The sequence below is a fragment of the Nanorana parkeri genome, unplaced genomic scaffold (assembly GCF_000935625.1).
Source record: "Nanorana parkeri isolate BGI_ZX_2015 unplaced genomic scaffold, ASM93562v1 scaffold127, whole genome shotgun sequence".
NCBI classification, from domain to species: domain Eukaryota; kingdom Metazoa; phylum Chordata; class Amphibia; order Anura; family Dicroglossidae; genus Nanorana; species Nanorana parkeri.
In genome coordinates, this window is record NW_017306395.1 from 161,990 (window position 1) to 181,645 (window position 19,656).

Genomic DNA, 19,656 nt, shown 5'->3' on the forward strand with positions numbered 1-19,656 from the left:
GCATTCATCTTACTGCGTGACCCTTCTGTACAAGCACCATCAAGGGTCAGTCAGTGTATGTTAGTGCACGGACAGTACATTACAGTCACTGTCATCATATGTGTAATCCGTGTGTCCATTGACAAGTTTGTCTCCGGTAGTTACAGGATGTGGATTAGACTTGCCGCCTCTCTCCAGCAAACATACTAATAATTGGTCTATTCTGGTGTCCAGGTGCTCCTGTAAACATTTCATCCTCTGATCAATGTGGTTCATAAGATTCCTCTCCATACGCTCGAGGTGAGCAGACAGCACTTTCTCCAAAGCTGGATCTAGCTCATCTTCTCTGCAATAAAATCGAAAACACTTCAGACAACAAGTGAAAACAATTATTGAGCTACTAAGACCATCAAAGTAAACTTTGCAACTGTGCTAAAATCCAATGCATCCAGATTTCACAGAGCAACCCACCTGGTCTGTAGGAGTGTACTGCCTGAAGCCTGCCGAGACGTAATCTCCCTCTGCTTCCTACATCAGTGTTTCGAAGAGGAGAATCTTCATAGTGTGGGCTTTCTTATATATAAATCAGGCTATTGTATGCAAAAGACATCTAGGGCCCAACAGGATCACCAGAAAACCAGGTAGACTAATGCAATAAAGGATCTACTGCATAAAAAGACTGGCAGGTGGGCTGTGCTCCCTGTATGTATATGAAGGTTAGTTGGCACTGAAAAAAATCTAATTGGCTACCAAAATAAATCAGAATATTAAAAGGGAAAGCTATGCAAAACACCTACTTAAAGTGACACTAAACTCAGGAGTTAAATCTTAAAAATGCATTCAAGCACCCTAACTATTAACAGAAATGTATCTTATTTGTGTATCACTCGGCTGTAGATCCTCAAATCATCTCTGAATTTGTGCTGACACTGTCCTTCCTTCTGGAGGGTGACTACTTTTGTCCCCCATGGTCCCTGTGTGTGTTGTAAAGTAGTCACCGCCCCAAGCTCTCTCCTGTGATGGACTACAATCTCAGTACAAATTAGTAAACCAAATATAAGATTGTAGTCCATCCCGGGAGTGAGCTTGGAGCGGTGACTACATTACAACACACACAGGGACCATGGGGAACAAAAGTAGTCACCCTCCAGAAGGAAGGACAGTGTCAGCACAAATTCAGAGATGATTTGAGGATCTACAGCCGAGTGATACACAAACAAGAGACATTTCTGTTAATAGTTAGGGTGCTTAAACGCATTTTTAAGATTTAACGCCTGAGTTTAGTGCCAGTTTAAATCGGACCTTGCACCACAATTGCAAGGTCCGCTTTTTAAGTGTTACATCGCATCCTCTAAACTGAAAAAAAGCATAAACATTCACAATAAAACCCGTGGGGGGGGAGTGAGATAGTATACTTTCCCCTGGTTTCTACCCAGGCTGCCTAGGCAAGGATGACATCATCCTCCTTCCAGTCACATCTAGGGGAATGTAGAGTAGCCCAAATCTTAACAATCACTTTATGGATATTGCTTGGATTGCTTATATAAAAAATATGTGGCTTGATTTGGGCTTTAAGACTTGCCCTTTAAATGTCTGTATTACCCACCTTGGCACAGAACATGACTTGTTTCCACAGTCTTGATCAGTGTTCCTCTGTAGAGCAAGATTTTGCAAGAGAGGCAGAACAGATTCGGAAGTGACGCCCTGACCCAGTTGATTCTGCAGAAATGAAGACATCATAGACTTGACATCAGTGGCTGACGATTGTTGGTAGGAAGGACGGCACTGTGCAGGTTCCAGTTGTGTATCAAGAGTCTTTTCAGCCTGCTGAAGAGTTTCCTCTTTACGTTCCTCTTTCTTCTGATGAGTGTTAGGTTGGAAGCTACTAAACAGATGCAGCAACTGAGCCCCAAATGGAGCCTGATTCTGTAAGTGAGAAATAATAGCAAAACGTAAACTGAAGGAAACTGCAGATACTATGGAGGTTTGACCAAAACAACAGAAGTACACAAGAACAAATTCACTGAAGACACCAGGCAAGTATCACCATGCAAAAGAGTTACATAGAAGCAAAATCACTGCAGACATTATGCTTGCACACAAGAGAGGTACATATGGGCAAAATCACTGCTGACATCACGCAGGCACAGAAGAAACGAACAAAGGGACAAATTCACTGCCGATACCATGCAGGCACACAAGAGGGACACACAGGGACAAAATCACTGCAGACACCATGCAGGCACACAGGACAAATTCAATGCCGACACCATGCAGGCTCACGAGAGGGGTACACAGGACAAATTCAATGCCGACACTATGCAGGCACACTAGAGAGGAAGGAACACAGGGACAACATCAATGCAAACACATTTGAAGTCTGACTCCTCAGCTTTCTGAGACAGATGTCCTATTAGGTAAGGTGCCACCATACTTCTTCTGTTCCTAAAGAACCTAGGGCAGCACTACCTAAGTCCATCTGAGCAGTGCTGATCACACATAAAGGCAGTTCTTCTGTGAAGGTTAAAGCCCAAAACTAGACATGTTTTTTAGTTCTGGGTAGATTAGGGAAAATGTCAACACAAAGGGGAAAGAAGGAGTCACGCTTGTAGTAACAATTATCAAGACAGATCTCCCAGGTTTCAAAGATCATATAAAGCAAGCAGAGTTCCCCTTAATGAAAGAAATCCCACAATCGGAGCTGTCTGTAAGTATAAAACAGGCTATATATTTGTATCAAAATTTAATGAAAAAAAGATTAGGGAAAATGTCAGAACCAGTGGTTTTTTGGTGGGGTTTTTATTGCCTTTTCCCCCTCACTTCCTGTTTCTGTGACAGGGAGGTCAGAGGGACAAAAAGTAATGGGAAGAGAGGCAGCAATACAGATTTGTGGGGGGAATGTTTAGAACCTCAGTGACATTTTTCTGTTATCTGTGCCTTCCTGTCCCTTCATTTAATGCCTTGGTGTCTAAGGAATAGGAAAAAGTGATGGGAAAATTTCCCAATTAAGTCATGGCAATAAAAACCCTGACATTGAGCTGCATTGAATTGTTTGTTTAAAGTGACACTAAATGCAGGAGTTAAATCTTAAAAATGCATTCCAAGTATCTTAACTATGAACAGAAATATATCTTATTTGTGTATCACTCGGCTGTAGATCCTCAAATCTCTGAATTGGTGCCGACACTGTCCTTCCTTCTGGAAGGCGACTACTTTTGTTCCCCATGGTCCCTGTGTGTGTTGTAATGTAGCCACCGCTCCAAGATCACTCCTGTGATGGACTACAATCTCATGTTAAGTTTACTAATTTGTATTGAAATTATAGTTTATCAGGAGAGTAAGCTTGGATCGATGGCTACTTTACAACACACACAGGGACCATGGGGAAGAAAAGTAGCCCCCCTCCAGAAGGAAGGACAGTGTCAGCACCAATTTAGAGATGATTTGAGTATCTACAGCCGAGTGATACACAAATAAGATACATTTCTGTTCATAGTTAAGATACTTGAATGCATTTTTAAGATTTAACTGCTGAGTTTAGTGTCACTTTAATATCTGTTTGGCGTTTAACTTTAAAGTATTGGAAAGATTGCAGTGACTGTGATCAGTACACATGTGCTCACCTTCTGCTGTGCTTGTACCATGTTCATGAGCTGCTCAGCTCCAGGTGACATTTTCCCTCCCATGCTGTCCATGATACTCTGCACACGCTCCATATTAATGGTCGGGCCCAGCAAAGATGAAGTCTGGGAGCGTCTTTCAGGGACAGGCGTAACTTGCACTGAAATCTCACCCACAAGGACACTTTGTTTCCCTCCAAGTGAAAGTAGCTGCACAGGAGAAGAAAAAAAAAAAGTCTCTATCAGTAAAATATGTATATGCACCTGTACCAGGCTAAAAACAATTGCCTACACACATCACTAACACTCCTTTCATCTAGATATATGTTCCTTGTATACAATGGAAAATGTCTGTATTTTTATACCATGCATACTAGGTGGCACTTCCATTGGAATTCACAAGAAAATTCTTTGGAAAAGCATCTCAAATGTGTCAGACATGCTGCCAGAGAGCTGACCCATAGAATCGCCGTGAGCCAGAAAGTAACTGAACAGATACACCCAGATCATCCTTAGCATTATGACCACCAGCCTAATATTGAGTAGGTCCCCCCCTCCCCCCATTTTGACACATGGACTCCACTAGACATCTGAAGGTATTGTATGCTGTGTTATCTGGCACTCAGCCGTCAGTAGCAGATCCTTTAAATCCTGTGTTTGTGAGGTGAGGCCTCCATGGATGGGACTTGCTTTTACAGTACATCCCACAGATGCTCGATTGGATTGAGATCTGGAGAATTTGTAGGACGAGTCAACACCTCAAACCATTCTTGAACCATTTTTGCAGTGTGGCAGGGAGCATTATGTGACTGAAAGAGGAATACCATTGTCGCTTGGTCAGCAACAGTGTTTAGGTCGGTGTTATGTGTCAAAGTATCATCTACATGAATGGTCGGAAATAAAAGGTATCCCAGCAGAACATTGCCCAAAGCATCACACTGTCTCTGCCGTCTTTCCATCTTCCCATAGTGCATCCTGGTACCACCTTTTTCCCCATGTAAGCCACACACACATACCGGGCCAACCAAATATAAAAGAAAGCGTGATTCATCAGACCAAGCCTCCTTCTTCTATTGCTCCATGGTCCAGTTCCGACGCTCATGTGCCCGTTGTAGGCACTTTTGGCAGTGGACACGGATCAACATGGGAACCGCGACTGGTCTACGGCTATGCAGATCCATACGTAACAAACTGCAATGCATTGTGTGTTCAGACACCTTTGTATCAGAACCAGCATTAACGTTTTCAGCAACACAGTAGCTCTTCTATTGGATCGGACTACACGGGCCAGCCTTCACTCCCCACCTGCATCAATGAGCCTTGGCTGCCCATGACCCTGTCGCTGGTTCACCGGTTTTCCTCCCTTGGACCACTTTTGGTAGGTCCTGATGCCTGCAGACCGGGAACATCCCACAAGAGCGGCAGGTTTTGGAGTTGCTCTGACCCAGTCATGTAGACATCACAATTTGGCCCTTGTCAGTCACTCAAATATTTACACTTGTCCATTATTGTTTCTGCTTCCAACACATCAACTTTAGGGACAAGATGTTCACTTGCTGCCTAAAATATCCCACCCACTTCCAGGTGACATTGTAACGAGATAATCAATGTTATTCACCTCACCTCTCAGTGGTGGTAATGTTATGGCTGATCAGTTTCTACCTGCATATAATAGAAAGGCTGCACAGAAGGAGTTACACCAATTCATGGTCTCTGGGGCAAAGCTGCTGTCCATGACAAGTCAATTTTCTCTATTCAGACACTGGGAAAGGGAAAAAGTCATCTGACTGGTTTCTTTAGGCAGCAGACAACTCATAGTATTTGAGGTTGAATAAAGACATAAGTCCATCAAGTCCCACCTATTGTGTAGATATCCAGAACTCTGTTCTGGATATCTCAGCCTCGATGTGGGTTCGACATGAACACTCATTTCGTCTGCAGATAACCGCAGAACACTGTACATGGGCAGCATGCCTACCAAACATAAAAGCTCTACATTTCTTATCAGACACAATGACCCCGATTCCTTAAAGCACTGTCATGCTGGAAAGTGAATTCTCACTTATTGTAGTGAATGAGGTGAAACAAAAGCAAAAAAACTCACTTTGCAGAGAATAACCAATCTTGCGCAAGAAAAAAACAAAACAGGATTTTTGCTTGCACAAGATTGGATGATTGAAGTTAGCACAACGTCATCTCATTTACTAAGCAAATTAGTTTAGTATACGAGGTGAGGTTGTGATCATCAATAGCAGTGGCAATGGCGGCTCTTATAGTCCACAACGACAGGTGTGTAGAAAATGAGGATCACCAGAGCTCGGAAGATGACGTAAATCTTAGTGTTAATTTATTAAGCCCTTGCCGTCCCCCCATTGTAAAACTACGGGCAGACGGCGGATCCTTCCCGGCGGGGTCACGTAAAATGTATGTCTTTTTTCTCTGCTCACGGCCGCGCGCGAGCAGAATCCCGCCAGGAATCTGTAGTCGTTACTGGCTGCTCCACATACAAGCAATCGGTGGCTCTATAGCCGTCTGATCGCTTGTATGTGCCGCCATGTCTTAAATATAAAGAGGACATGTCAGTGTGCCTGTGTTATCACACGGGGATTGTTATCCCTCTATGTGATAGCAATAACATTAAGTGTAAAAAAAATAAAAATGAAAGTCACATATAAAAAAATGCAAAAAAAAAAAAGTTTTAAGTCCCCACCCCCATATATACGCATATATAAACGTAAATAAGCGTCGAGTGCGCCAACGCGCGAAAGCGATAATTGCAGTATACATGTTACATATCGCCACGAACATCGGAGTGAGAGCAATAATTTTAGGGCCATCAATCACTGATAACACTAAACTGATGAGCGTTAAAAGCTTGTAAAGCGTTGCCAATGGCCAATTCTGGGTATTGTCATTTTTTGAGGTTTCCTTGGCGCGCACAATTTTAAAGCTTGACATGTTTGGTGTCTATTTACACGACGTGACCCGATCTTTTATATTTTACCAAAAAATTAGGTATTATTAAATGTTTTATCATTTAATATAGGGAAAAGTTTTTTTTCCCAAAATTTACGGTAATTTTTCCTTAATATAGTAAAACCCCCAGTGGTGAATAAATACCACCAATAGAAAGCTCTATGTGTCCCCAAAAAGTGTATAAAATTAATTTCAGTACAGCGTTGCATGATGGAATAAACGTCATTCAAAGTAAAGCAGCGCTGAATACTGAAAAATGGCCTGGACAGGAAAGGGTGTAAACACCTGGTCATCAAGTGGTTAAAGGCAATCGTCACATACCTCACATAGCCAACCTTTCGGGGCCACGTAGGGTCCTTCATCAGGGCAAAATAATAACAATGTCACTATGCTGCCCTGATGAAGGGACCCTGCGTGGCACTGAAATGGTGGCTATGACGATTGCCTTTAAAAGGAGAACTATGGGGTAAAGGCTTTTCCCCATAGTTCACCTTAGGCCCCATTCACACTGAGTGATTTATTGCGCGCTAATCCGTGCGATATCGCGGATATTTACCGCGCGATATCGCTCTCCAATGCATCTCAATGGGGCTCTGTCCGTCGCTGTCGCGGGTCGTGTGTCGCTACAGCAGGACCCTTTTTGGAGCGGATTTTGCCGCGATATCGTGCGAACAAACGCGCGATATGGCGCAAAATGCAAATTGCGCGATTTGCGAATCGCTCAGTGTGAATGGGGCCTTAGGGTAACGGGAGGACACAAACTAGCGTCCTCCCGTCACCCTAGACTCAGTATACCGCGAGCTGTAGTATACGGAGACGCCGCAGCTGAAGCGGATGCCGACAATTATGTCTGGATCCGCCCAGCTGCGTGAGTGACAGCTGGCTCTGCCTATCTAGAGGCAGAGCCAGCTGTACCCGCCCCCTCCCCCGTCCGTTCCGCCAGTCAGCGCTGTGACAGGATCGAGAGGTGAGCAAACGCCGGTATGTGTTCGCTCACCTCCCGATCTACTGAGATGACCTGTGACAGTCTCATTGTCACAGGTCGGCTAGAACTATGAGGTGAGTGAAAAGCACTCACCTCATAGTTCTCCTTTAATAAATGAACACAAAGATTTACCGTCATCTTCTGAGTGCTGGTGATCCTCACTTTCTACAAATTTGATGTGCACGGCGCCATTCCTCATTATCACTATGAGCACCACTGCTGTTATTAGTCCGCATCGCGACAAGGAGTATACTACATGACAGGTGCACTTTAAACAGGCAGACACTTGCAACTGTACCTTGACTTTACAAGTGGATACGGGAAAATCGAACTTCAAGTATGTTCTGTACAAAGTAAAGGGCTCATCATCTTCTTCTGAACTTCTGAAGGTACATTTGTCTCCTCGACTGGTGCCCAGGTACTCCTCCTCCTGCCCATCCTGAGAGACACCGTAGACCTCTATGGTTCTGGCTTCGCTGCATAAGCTGACATCCAGTATGTGGTGTGTCCCTTGTGCAGCGCAGGACACAGTCAGGGAGCAAGGAGTGACATCACCTGTGGGACATGGCAGCTCCAATACAACACACTCCTCCCTGAAAGAAAATACAAAGCATACATTAGAACACTGCAGACAGTAACTATCGCCAGAAACATGATCCGAACAGAATTTAAAGCAGTTACAGGTCCCATCTGTGTCTCATTCAAGACAGATTCCACTTAACTTCCTGTGCTTTAGTGACAACAGGAAATCTCTTAAAGCTAGTTGTCACCAGGACTAGGGTCCCCAATGGGAATCACATACTGTGTATTATGACACCTAATAGTGTGACAGTTCCAAGTCACTGACACACTAAGTAGTGATCAAAGGATAAGAATGACAGGCCTGGGATCTGCACCTTCAAAGTCCTCTGCAGGGGAGGGACATTAGAGAAATGCCTCTGTAGGTGAGGAACCATAGAGAAACAGCTCTGCAGGGGAGGGGCAATGGAGTGCCAACTTTGCAGGGGAGGGATCGTGGGCAAAGAGGGATGATGAGGGAGGTTTGGGAAGGGGCAGTTGGAAGTCGGTCCTGAAAGGGATGAATAGTGAGGGGGACCATGGGTAGAGATCTGCACAGGAAACAATGAGAGAAATAGCTCTATATAGGATGGACGCTGAGCAGATAGCTCTGCGGGGGCGGGCCCATTCAATGACAAGCTGCTCTCACCTTGATATGATCCCCGGGGTGCTGGCAGCAGGCTGGGCCGGGCGTGTTACATGAAGCACAGAGGAGAGATCAGCATGACAGAGCCAGGAGCTGGAGCAGAGCGCAGGGCCCCGGGCACTCTGCACTGAGGACATCTCCCGGCATACACCCTGCTATGCCATTGCTGGACGTGTCACCGCCATAACAAGGAGCTCAGGCCGCCTGCCAAGCCACTTACTACATTACAAGTCTAAATCAATGAGCTTCTACAATGGGCAATACATTCTCCAAAGCACAATTTCCGCCCACCGCAGGGGGTACTAGAGGCGTAACTCTCTGTCAGCCTTTGCTACCAGCAGCCATTTTGTTGTAGCCCTCAGTCGTCTACTACCAGTTTCGTGTTACAAGTCTGCTCACCTCGCTAAATAGTCATCTTGCTAATGCGCATTGTTACTTTCCTGCTCCAATTTCCCATGCTTTCATTCTCCTTCTTTCTCACACTTTCAATGTACCTGAAAGAGGCGTTTAGGTCTCCAAAAAAATGGCCGACGCTGTCATGCAAGTATGAACGGAGCTCTATCGAAAGCTTCGACTTGTCGACCTCTCCAGCTGGTGACGTCACATCCGGTGACTGCCAGTAGCTGTACAGCAGATGGAGCTTGTGCGCATGGGCAGAAAATCCTTGTCGAACTGTCTAACTAGTGCCACTGAGTCACGTGTGCAGGGGTGGAGTTACAAGAATGTGTGCTAGAGGCGGTGATGTGTCGAAAGTGCGAACTTATCGATCAGCGGAGTTAGAGGATTGGCGTGCGGGAGGCGGAGTTAAAGCACTGATCTATTCCTCAGTGGCTTACAATGTTTCCCATTCCCATCCTGTGTGTGGAACACGTTGGCCATGCACAGTAGGGTTGCCACCTGTACGGTATTCACCCGGACAGTCCGGGTTTTGAATGCTGTGTCCGGGTTTCATGGCAGCAGAAACCCGGACACAAGATGTCAGGCAGACAGGGGCAACCAAAATTAAGATAGGGGCTACTGGCCCCCCCCACTGAAAATAGTCTGGACTGTGAAATTTACATATGAATGGGTGGCGCTATTTATTTATGAATAGCCGCGATTCATTTGTCCCAAAAAATGTCTGCGCTTCGCTAGTGTTCGGGTTTCGCTTGAAGAAAAGGTGGCAACCCTAATGCACAGCGCCACCTAGAGGTCAGCAGAGAGCTCCGAGGATATAGGAAGATGTTCCCACCGTGCTAAATGTACACTTTGGGGGGGAATTTATCAAAACTGGAGCAGATTTGCATTGCAACCAATCAGCTTCTCTCTTTCATTTTCAAATCCCAACTGAGCAAACTGAAGAGAGAAGCTGATTGGTTGCCCTGTCTGCTCCAGTTTTTATAAATTCCCCCCATTGCATCGTTATTTCATGAATAATAAAATGTGTTATAAAAAAAACAACCGAATTTATGATGAATGTCTCAGAAAGTAGATGTGAGCCGTAGCTGGACGATGTTTAGTTTGCCCTGTGCACTGTGTATAGTGATGAGCTGAATGTGCCTGGGTTCTTTTCACTGGTCATTCACCAAACTCATCCAATGGCCCTCCATTTTATCAGACTTCAATGAAAAAAAGAGTTTCATGGCAGCAGAAACCCGGACACAAGATGTCAGGCAGACAGGGGCAACCAAAATTAAGATAGGGGCTACTGGCCCCCCCCACTGAAAATAGTCTGGACTGTGAAATTTACATATGAATGGGTGGCGCTATTTATTTATGAATAGCCGCGATTCATTTGTCCCAAAAAATGTCTGCGCTTCGCTAGTGTTCGGGTTTCGCTTGAAGAAAAGGTGGCAACCCTAATGCACAGCGCCACCTAGAGGTCAGCAGAGAGCTCCGAGGATATAGGAAGATGTTCCCACCGTGCTAAATGTACACTTTGGGGGGGAATTTATCAAAACTGGAGCAGATTTGCATTGCAACCAATCAGCTTCTCTCTTTCATTTTCAAATCCCAACTGAGCAAACTGAAGAGAGAAGCTGATTGGTTGCCCTGTCTGCTCCAGTTTTTATAAATTCCCCCCATTGCATCGTTATTTCATGAATAATAAAATGTGTTATAAAAAAAACAACCGAATTTATGATGAATGTCTCAGAAAGTAGATGTGAGCCGTAGCTGGACGATGTTTAGTTTGCCCTGTGCACTGTGTATAGTGATGAGCTGAATGTGCCTGGGTTCTTTTCACTGGTCATTCACCAAACTCATCCAATGGCCCTCCATTTTATCAGACTTCAATGAAAAAAAGACACATTGGAAATCTCATCTTTGGAAATTTATGGTGGATGAGCTCATTCATGGTGCAATGCCTGTGCAAGAACCCCAGGATGTGGGTCAGCAAGGACCGGGACCGGTTGGCCACCCTTTGGATCCACATTACAAGTCGAAAACACCAGAACCCATCTGGTCATCACAGAGGGAGCAAAAAACGAAAGTACTTTTACAATGGCTGCATGACATCTTTTAGAATGGGCTTCTTGATGGTGACAGTTTGACGTGCCTGTGGAATGTGTGTTGTCACCACCGCTCATAGTCTCCATCAAGGGAGAATGTGATAACACAGTACAGCAATTGGCACAGAGCTGTCACCCCGTAGGCCCCTTTCACACAGGCTGGTCAGGAGAGGATCCGTGCACAGAGCAGTACAGATCGGATGTTTCTGCTGGGACATCTGTGTTGCAATGGAGGGAAAAAAATGCAATACGTACCCCTTGCCAGTCTATGGGGAATCGGGTGTGAATGAACATGTCTCCGTTACCATCAAACTACCCCCGATCCGGCATGATCCGGTCCAGAGAAATGGAACTGGCCGGCGTTATTCGTTTGCATACGGCTACCCATAGACTTACTTTGGGCTTCAGATCAGCTCGGTGTCAGGAGTCGGGTGCGACCAGGTGTAAAAGGACACGGCTGCCCATAGACTTACATTTTCTTCCGATCAGGCCCGCTTGAAAACCAGACAAGTGTAACCGATCAGACCGGCCGCGCGAAAGGGGCCTAAACACGAAACTGCCTGAACAAGGACCTGAATGGTAGGAGGACCAGGTATTCTTAAATGAAAGCTGCTGATATAAAAAGATTGAAAATTACTTTTGGAATTACATTGTCAAAGGGATGCACCGAAATTTCAGCCGCCGAAACATATCGGACGAAAATGGCACTTTTGTCAAAATGCCCACAGTGCACTTTTGTGCCCGGAATAGTGGTGCATCTGTGATTTCTCTCCTTCCCGCTGAGCGCTGCTCTTTGTCCCAGCAGGGAGGAGAGAAACTGTCACAGGAGGCTGAGCGGTGCGGGAGGAGAGCGCTGTGAGCCCCGCACCACTCGGCCACCTGTCACAGAAGCGAGGCGTGGGGGTGGAGACAGCTGCCACAGGAGGCTGGCTGGCGGTGTGGGGGAGGAGTCAGCTGTCAGATCGAGATCTCCTCCCCGCACCCCTCGCTCAGCCTCCTGTGGCAGCCGATCCAGGATGGAGAGCGAGTACAAGCAGTCGGTGATCGCTGAGTGTTTGTAGATAATTGAGGACAGAGTATGGTTACTATATCCTCAATTATGAATGAATGGGAAGTGATCTACATCACCTCCTGTCCATTCATGATTGTGGGCATGGTAACCATACTTTGTTCTCATGTTATGAATGAACAGGAACACTCAGTATAGAGGATTCCTGTTCATTTATAACAGGGGCTGCAGACCCCTTCTATTTTAAAAGGGAAATATCAGGGGTCTGTTTAGACCCCTAATATTTCCCCCGATGCCCGCCCAACAATAAAGAAAAAAATAAAAACATTTAAACATTTAATAAACATTTAATAAAAATAAAATATACAAAAATGAAAAGTTTATAAAAAATAAAAAAAAATAAAAAAATGTGAAAAATAAAAATAAAACTATTTTTGGTTTCGGGCCGGACATTTTTTTTTCATTTCGGTTTTGTTCCGGGTTTGAAATTTTCATTCCAGTGTACCTCTAATATTAAAACTTGTATGGGATTTGAGTGATTTGCATTACCAGGCAAAGTGTCATTATGAAGGTCAGGCACTAGATGATGTTGCTGTAGCAGAGATAACCCCAGCATGAGCTTCTATGTAGTTCTGTCACCAGGGGACAAAAGAACATAATTCCAGTTTATGTAACTGCAAATGTAACGCTAAGCAAGAATAGCTACATACTGTACATAGTCAGTGTGCAGGCTCGACACTATGTCTGGGGGAGGCAACCTCGGCACTCCAGCTGTGGTCAAACTACAAATGCCATCATATCTTTGTCTCTGGGAGTTATGCCTGTGGCTGTCAGGGTCTTGCAATGCCTCATGGGACTTGTTGTTCCACAACAGTTGGAGTGCCGAGATTGCCTACCCCTGCACTATGTTATGGTCTGGTAGAACTAGATATATAGTCACTCTCAGGTCACTGCTACTGGAGGTGGGAACATTCCTGAGGCCCGGTTCACACCTGGCCGATTGCATTCTTGAGCCGTTTTCGCGTGGTTCTTTTTATGTGATCACCATGTGGAAATCCATGGGCGGCCCGGGGCCCAAGGCAGTTGTAGGGCCCACTGAGGTCCATTCCGGGGATTGTAGGCAGAGGGGGACTTAAAAACGGCTGCCACAGCGATCACTCTTCTCAGCATGAGAGAGCTGAGAAGAGTGGTCGCCATTCTCGATCACTGAAGCCGGCACACAGTAGTGACAGCTATACACATTCTTTTCTTCCTCGGCGGCTGGAGCCACAGAGCGGCCGAGGGGAGAAGAATCTGTTCAGCTGTCACTACTGTGTGCCATCTTCTGTGATCGGTCTGTCGGCGGCCACCTGCAGCTTCCTCCTCCAACTTCAGCTGCTATAGGAGGAAGACTGCAGTATCACTATTGGCCGGCTGGAGACTGGCTGGGGAGAAGTCTGCTGGTAAATGCAGGAAACATGGCTGCACCCAAACCCCCACCACCACCACCACCACCACCTGGAGAGAAAGAGGGCAGATCACATCTGTGTGCACTGTACGTTTTTATTCTTTCTGCGTCACATCTGCTGACCTCTGTACTGTGCATCACACCCTGACCTCTGCACTGTGTGCATCACACCCTGACCTCTGCACTGTGTGCGTCACACCCTGACGATTGTACTCTGCGTCACACCCTGACCTCTGCCCTCTGCGTTACACCGCTGACTTCTGCACTCTGCTTTACACCACTGACCTCTCTGCGTTACACCGCTGACCTCTGTACTCTGCGTTACACCCTGACCTCTGTACTCTGCCTTACAACTGACCTCTGCAGCTCGGAAATAACATTTTTCAAATGTATTCAGTTGCGTTAGGTCCTGCGCAGCAGCATTCTATGGAACCACCCGGCACCTGCTTACAGCGCTTTTGCCACCCACGTGACGCAACGCAAAGGTTTGAACAGCCTGCATTAGCTAAAATGCGAATCTGTGTTTTGCGCGATATGGCTGAATCCGCGTGATAAATCGCCTAGGTGTGAACCAGGCCAGAACACCCAATTTGACGCCAGCGTTGACTAAATACCCCTCCTAAGTCCAGACCAGCTGCTGTATACACAGATGAAATACATACAGTATATGGGCATTTTTTTTAACCTGTTAAATTATTTCTGTCCATCCGATCCAAAGATTTACACAGCCCTGCCACAAAGCACAGCCATGCCTGGCCTCAGTAACACTTACAAGTCTTGTCCTTCTCCCAGTTTGATTGCACAATGAAAGGAGAAGCAGCAGACTGATGAGTTCATCTCTTTGTCACTCTGCACTCCCTTATTATCAGCATACCCCTTGCACTAAAGCAAAGCTGATTGGCTCCCTATGCTGCCCCCTCCCTCCCCCCAGTCTGAGCTCTGCTGGAACTGCAAGAGGCTGACACCTGGTCAAATTCTTGTGTTTACAAAATACTAGGGATGCACCGAAATTTTGTCCGAATAACGTCCGAAAATGGCACTTTGGGCAAAATCCCGAAAGTACTACATTGCGGCCGAAATTGAGGTGCATCAAGCGAGGAGGAGAGAAATGTTCAGGAGGCCGAGCAGGGCGGGGAGGAGAGCGCCAGTGTGACAGATAAGGAGAGCGGCGGTGTGGGGGCAGAGACAGCTGTCAGCTGTCAAAGGAAGCCGGGTCGGTGGTGCGAGGGAGGAGACAGCTGTCAGAGGAGATCGAGCTCTCCTCCCCACACCGCCCCGCTCAGCCTCGTGTGACAGGTGGAGGAGTCAGTTTGGAGAACGGAGTACAAGTACTCCACGATCAGTGTTTGTAAATAACTGAGGACATAGTATGATTACTGTGTCCAATTATGAATGAATAGGACGTGCTCTACATCATTTCCTGTTCATTCATGATTGTGGTCATAGTAACTCATACTATATCCTCAATTTATGAATGGACAGCAGTATAGAGGCTTCCTGTTCATTCAGACTCTGTGTCCTCAATCTCTTTTTCTATTTCAAAAGGGAAATATCAGGGGTCTGTTTAGACCCTTGAGATTTCCCCAAAACCCCCAACAGCAAAGTTAAAAAAATTCCACTGGTAGCCCCCTCCTCAGTTGGGCCTCCATTCAGGTACATGGTATCATGGGTACTATCAAGATACCTCTTACAGGAAAATTGCAGACTCTATATTTCTGGATCTTCTGATCTATTTGACTTCTAACATTCACTAGATCAGTTCTTGGCTTATGTATTTGTTTATCATATATTTGGTTCTAGCCAGACAACGCTAGAAGTCTGGCAAATAAAATAGAGGAGCTTGAAATTAGGTTAATTGAAGAGGACTTCGACATAGTGGGTATAGCGGAAACCTGGCTGGACAGCACGCATGACTGGGCTACTAATATAGAGGGGTATAACCTGTTTAGGAGGGACAGAGGTGGGAGAAGAGGGGGGGGTGTTTGCATTTACGTAAAAAATAATCTATATGTGCATATAAGGGACGATATCACGTCAAATAATGGGGAAGACGTGGAAACTCTATGGCTGGAGCTATCCGAGGTTTGTGACAGGTTCACTTTAAGTAACAGCCTTACACACTGTTATTTATGTAGCTGGATATGAAGTGTAGGGAAACGTGTTCACTTGTTGCTGAATCATTTGAAACCATTTAAGTCATGTCATGTGGTGTCACTATGTAGCATCTGCCACCAGAGATTTAATTATCCAGATTAGAATCTTATTAAGCCAAATTACGTTTTCATAGAGTTGGCATACCCATGTGAGCACGACGCCAGTACAAGGGAAAATCCTAGAACAGCTTTATGAGGATAGGTAAATACTGTAACGCTAACTTGAATGTATATTGTTTTTCACGTGACCAGAAGCCTAGCTAACTTGACATGTTATCTCCATGTTCCAACTAGTTAATCGTTTTTCTTCAGCGCAGATCACATGACCAAATACGCTGGCTTTGGGTCACATGACTGACACAGGTGGCAGCCTTCAATGACAGTTTTGCAGGAAAGATAAATATTTAAGGTCTTCCATTATGCTGTAGTAGGCTGTGAACCAGTGGAGTCAGGCGGGGTTTGTGGTCCGCACCCGGGTGACACCATTGGAGGGGGTGACACCAAAATGACTGGCAGTCATTTTGGTTTCACCTCTGAAAAGTCAGGCACTCAGTCATAGACCGAGAGTCTGACAGCTGCAGGAGAGAGGAGGGGACATGGTGGGATAAGGTATGCTGATGGGTCCCCACCTCTCTCCTGCAACTGTCCCCTCCTCTCTCTTCCAGTGTCCCCACCTCTCTCTGCCAGCATCCATCATCAAGATGGGCACCAGCAGGTATCACCAACATGGCCGCGCATGCAGGTGACATCATCGCGAACATGCATGATGATGTCACGTGCATGCCCGATGTCGTCACGGCGGGGTGTCACGCGGTACCCGCTCCGGGTGACGCCCGGCCTCGGGACGCCACTGCTGTGGACTGTGACTGTGAATAACATTTAAGTGCACCTCTGTAGTGCAGCACAGTGGCGTAGTGGTTAGCACTTCTGCCTTGCACCAAAAGGTGTTCAAATCCTGGTCAGAGAATTACCTGGATGGAGTTTGCATGGTCCCTCTGTGCTTGTGTGGGTTTCCTCTGGCTTCCTCCTACACTCTAAAGACATTCTGGTGTGTGAACGCCCCAATGTAGCTGATGTGAACAAGCCTTGAATGTGTATTTTTGTTGGGAGGTATTGGGATCCAAATAAGAAGCCCCAATTATATTGTACTTCACTCCCCATGTATCTGCAATCTTAATCAGACCTTTACCCAGATCTTCAAAATAACAACAAAGGCACCTTTAGAAATGTTTAGTAATGACAGTATACATAGATAATTACCGGCTTTTTGTTTTTTTCATAACTTATTTTTCTTTTCACAGTGGCCATTTTTTACTGAGGGCAGATGAATTAATCTCCCTTTACTTTCTGGAACTCTGGCACATGTGACTAGAACATGTGATCAGGCATATCATTACAGGGGAGGAAAATGCCTTTCCCTGAGATCTTATGAGATTACAGATGAGATTTCCCAGCAATGCTTTGCTGATGTCACCTTCCCAGGATGCAACGCTTGGGCTCATTACATCATTTGTTCCAAAGAGGACCCGGAAGTGGGAAAAAAATAAATTGTATGTATGTAAAATAAAACTATGTTTGTTTAGCTAATGAATGTAAGATGATTTCATATCAGCATGCAGAGCTGTATGCTGACATGATTTATAGCCACTTTAAGAAACTTTCCAGACATTTAAAATATTTATTTTTGGCCATTTTCCTATCGATAAAGCATGCTCATTTATCTGGTAAGCTTTGTTAGTAAATTCTGGAATGCAGCTCCTCATTCTTGTTTATAGAAGATCTTTACCTGGGTGTGTTTGTTGTAATATAGTGATCATATAACAGTCTACCAGGTATTTTTATACAATGTGAATGACAACAGAACAGGAAGAATGTTCTGCCTTGTGCAAACTTCTAAATGATTTAAGGAAATCACTGGCCTGTGTAAAGGTTATGTTTATAAAAGTCTACAAGTGGGTAAATCAATATGATTGGAAGTATATGGAGCAGTAAAGTGGGCAATACACTAGAAAAATGTTTTTGTTGGGTCTGCGGGCTGAACGAAAAAACAAAATAACCATCCATGCTAAACAATGTGGATGGGAGAATGCCCCTTGCTGGGTTACTATATTCTGACCGAGGCGTGTTAGCCCATTAAAATGAGTGAGCTGCCCTATGCCCGTTTGGGGCGGCCTAGTGCTTTTCTACCATTGCCTAGTTGAAGAAACAAAGCCTTGATGAGGTGGGCTGTGCTTCTTTTATGCATTTCACTGTATGACTTTCAACTGAGACTGGAGTGTACCTTCCAAATAATGCATATGTTATTACATGTGCCTCCATACACAGAGAATCTTGATGAAGGAGGCCCAATGGGCTGGTTTATACATGTGTGACCTAAAGCAACCGATCAAAGATCTGATTAGTTGCAATGGGCAGCACAGATAGCTTTCTTTATTTAGATGGACCACTTGGTCTTTTTCTGTAATTGCCCGTGTTTCTATGTTTCAATGACTTGAGATTTCACCATGTTCTTATCTTCATAGGCTGTCACGATCTGGGATCAGGCTCAGAGTCCAGTAGCTGAAACAGCAGGCAAATTCGTGGTATAACAGGCCGGGTTTGGTACACAAGCAGACGGTAGAAGAATAGGAGCAGGCAGAAGCGTAGTCAGTGAACAAGCCGATGTCAGCAGCCAAAGGTATAGGGTATCAAAAATTGGAGACGGAAGCGCCACTACCTAGCGCAATAAATGTGGTAGAGTGGGGTGTAAGCGTAAGTGTTGTACTCACCTGAGTCTGGGTGAGTATTCGCTTGTAATCGACGGGTTGCAGTGAAGCGGATGGGGTGGAGTGGTGGTGGTAGTGGTCCCTCTTTTTCAGGGTGGCGTGGCGTTTCAACCCAGTAGGCAGATGGGGATACAAACGCGAGGGGGTGAGGTATGCAATGGTGGGTGAAGAAGGGGTGGGCTTCTGTGACTCACCGTGGGGATAGTGGAGGGCGGCTCTCAGCGATGGCGGTGCAGCCCGTGTGGTGCCACGACGGTGGGCCCTGGGGTGGTCCTCAGGAGTGCTGGCACAGGTGTCCTCTAGTGGTAGGTGCTGTGGACCGGTAGAGCGACGTGTTGTCCTGGGTGGGGGAGCTGGAGAGCGGTTGGAGGTGATGGACTGTTCAGCTGCAGTGGAGAAGGATTCACGCTGGGGCTTTCGGGCTGCCCGACGGAGCTGTGACCTGCTGGCGTTTGCTGGAGAAGCCTGTAGTGGGGATGTGCGGCGTGAGCCGTGAAGAGCGGGTCATAGGTGGAAGTTCCGGGGGTTGGAGCCTGGTGTCCAGGAATGAGCGGTGTTCGTGGACGGGTGGAGTGTAGGAGACACTCTGAAGAATCGTCTTTTTCAAGCATCGGCTTGAAAAATAAGGTTTAACCTTTGAAACGCGTCGCCGTCAGCCCGGTCTCCACGGTTCTTCAGAGTGTCTCCTACACTCCACCCGTCCACGGACACCGCTCGCTCCTTGACACCAGGCTCCAACCCCCGGAACTTCTACCTATGACCCGCTCTTCACGGCTCACGCCGCAACATCCGCACTACAGGCTTCTCCAGCAAACGCCTGCAGGTCACAGCTCCGTCGGGCTGCCCGAAAGCCCCAGCGTGAATCCTTCTCCACTGCAGCTGAACAGTCCGGCACCTCCAACCGCTCTCCAGCTCCCCCACCCAGGACAACACGTCGCTCTACCGGTCCACAGCACCTACCACTAGAGGACACCTGTGCCAGCACTCCTGAGGACCACCCCAGGGCCCACCGCCGCGGCACCACACGGG

General features: G+C 46.2%; 1 protein-coding gene across 1 annotated transcript; it reads right to left on the reverse strand.

The window, feature by feature from the left end:
• Positions 1-50: 50 nt before the first annotated feature.
• Positions 51-9,046, reverse strand: CUNH10orf88 (chromosome unknown C10orf88 homolog). The gene is made up of 5 exons (XM_018553681.1): positions 8,768-9,046; positions 7,859-8,153; positions 3,603-3,809; positions 1,586-1,905; positions 51-325 (listed from the first exon to the last, which is right to left on the reverse strand). Exons 1-5 carry the CDS (start codon positions 8,899-8,901, stop codon positions 61-63), a joined length of 1,221 nt encoding a protein of 406 aa, XP_018409183.1. The 5' UTR covers positions 8,902-9,046; the 3' UTR covers positions 51-60.
• Positions 9,047-19,656: the final 10,610 nt, after the last annotated feature.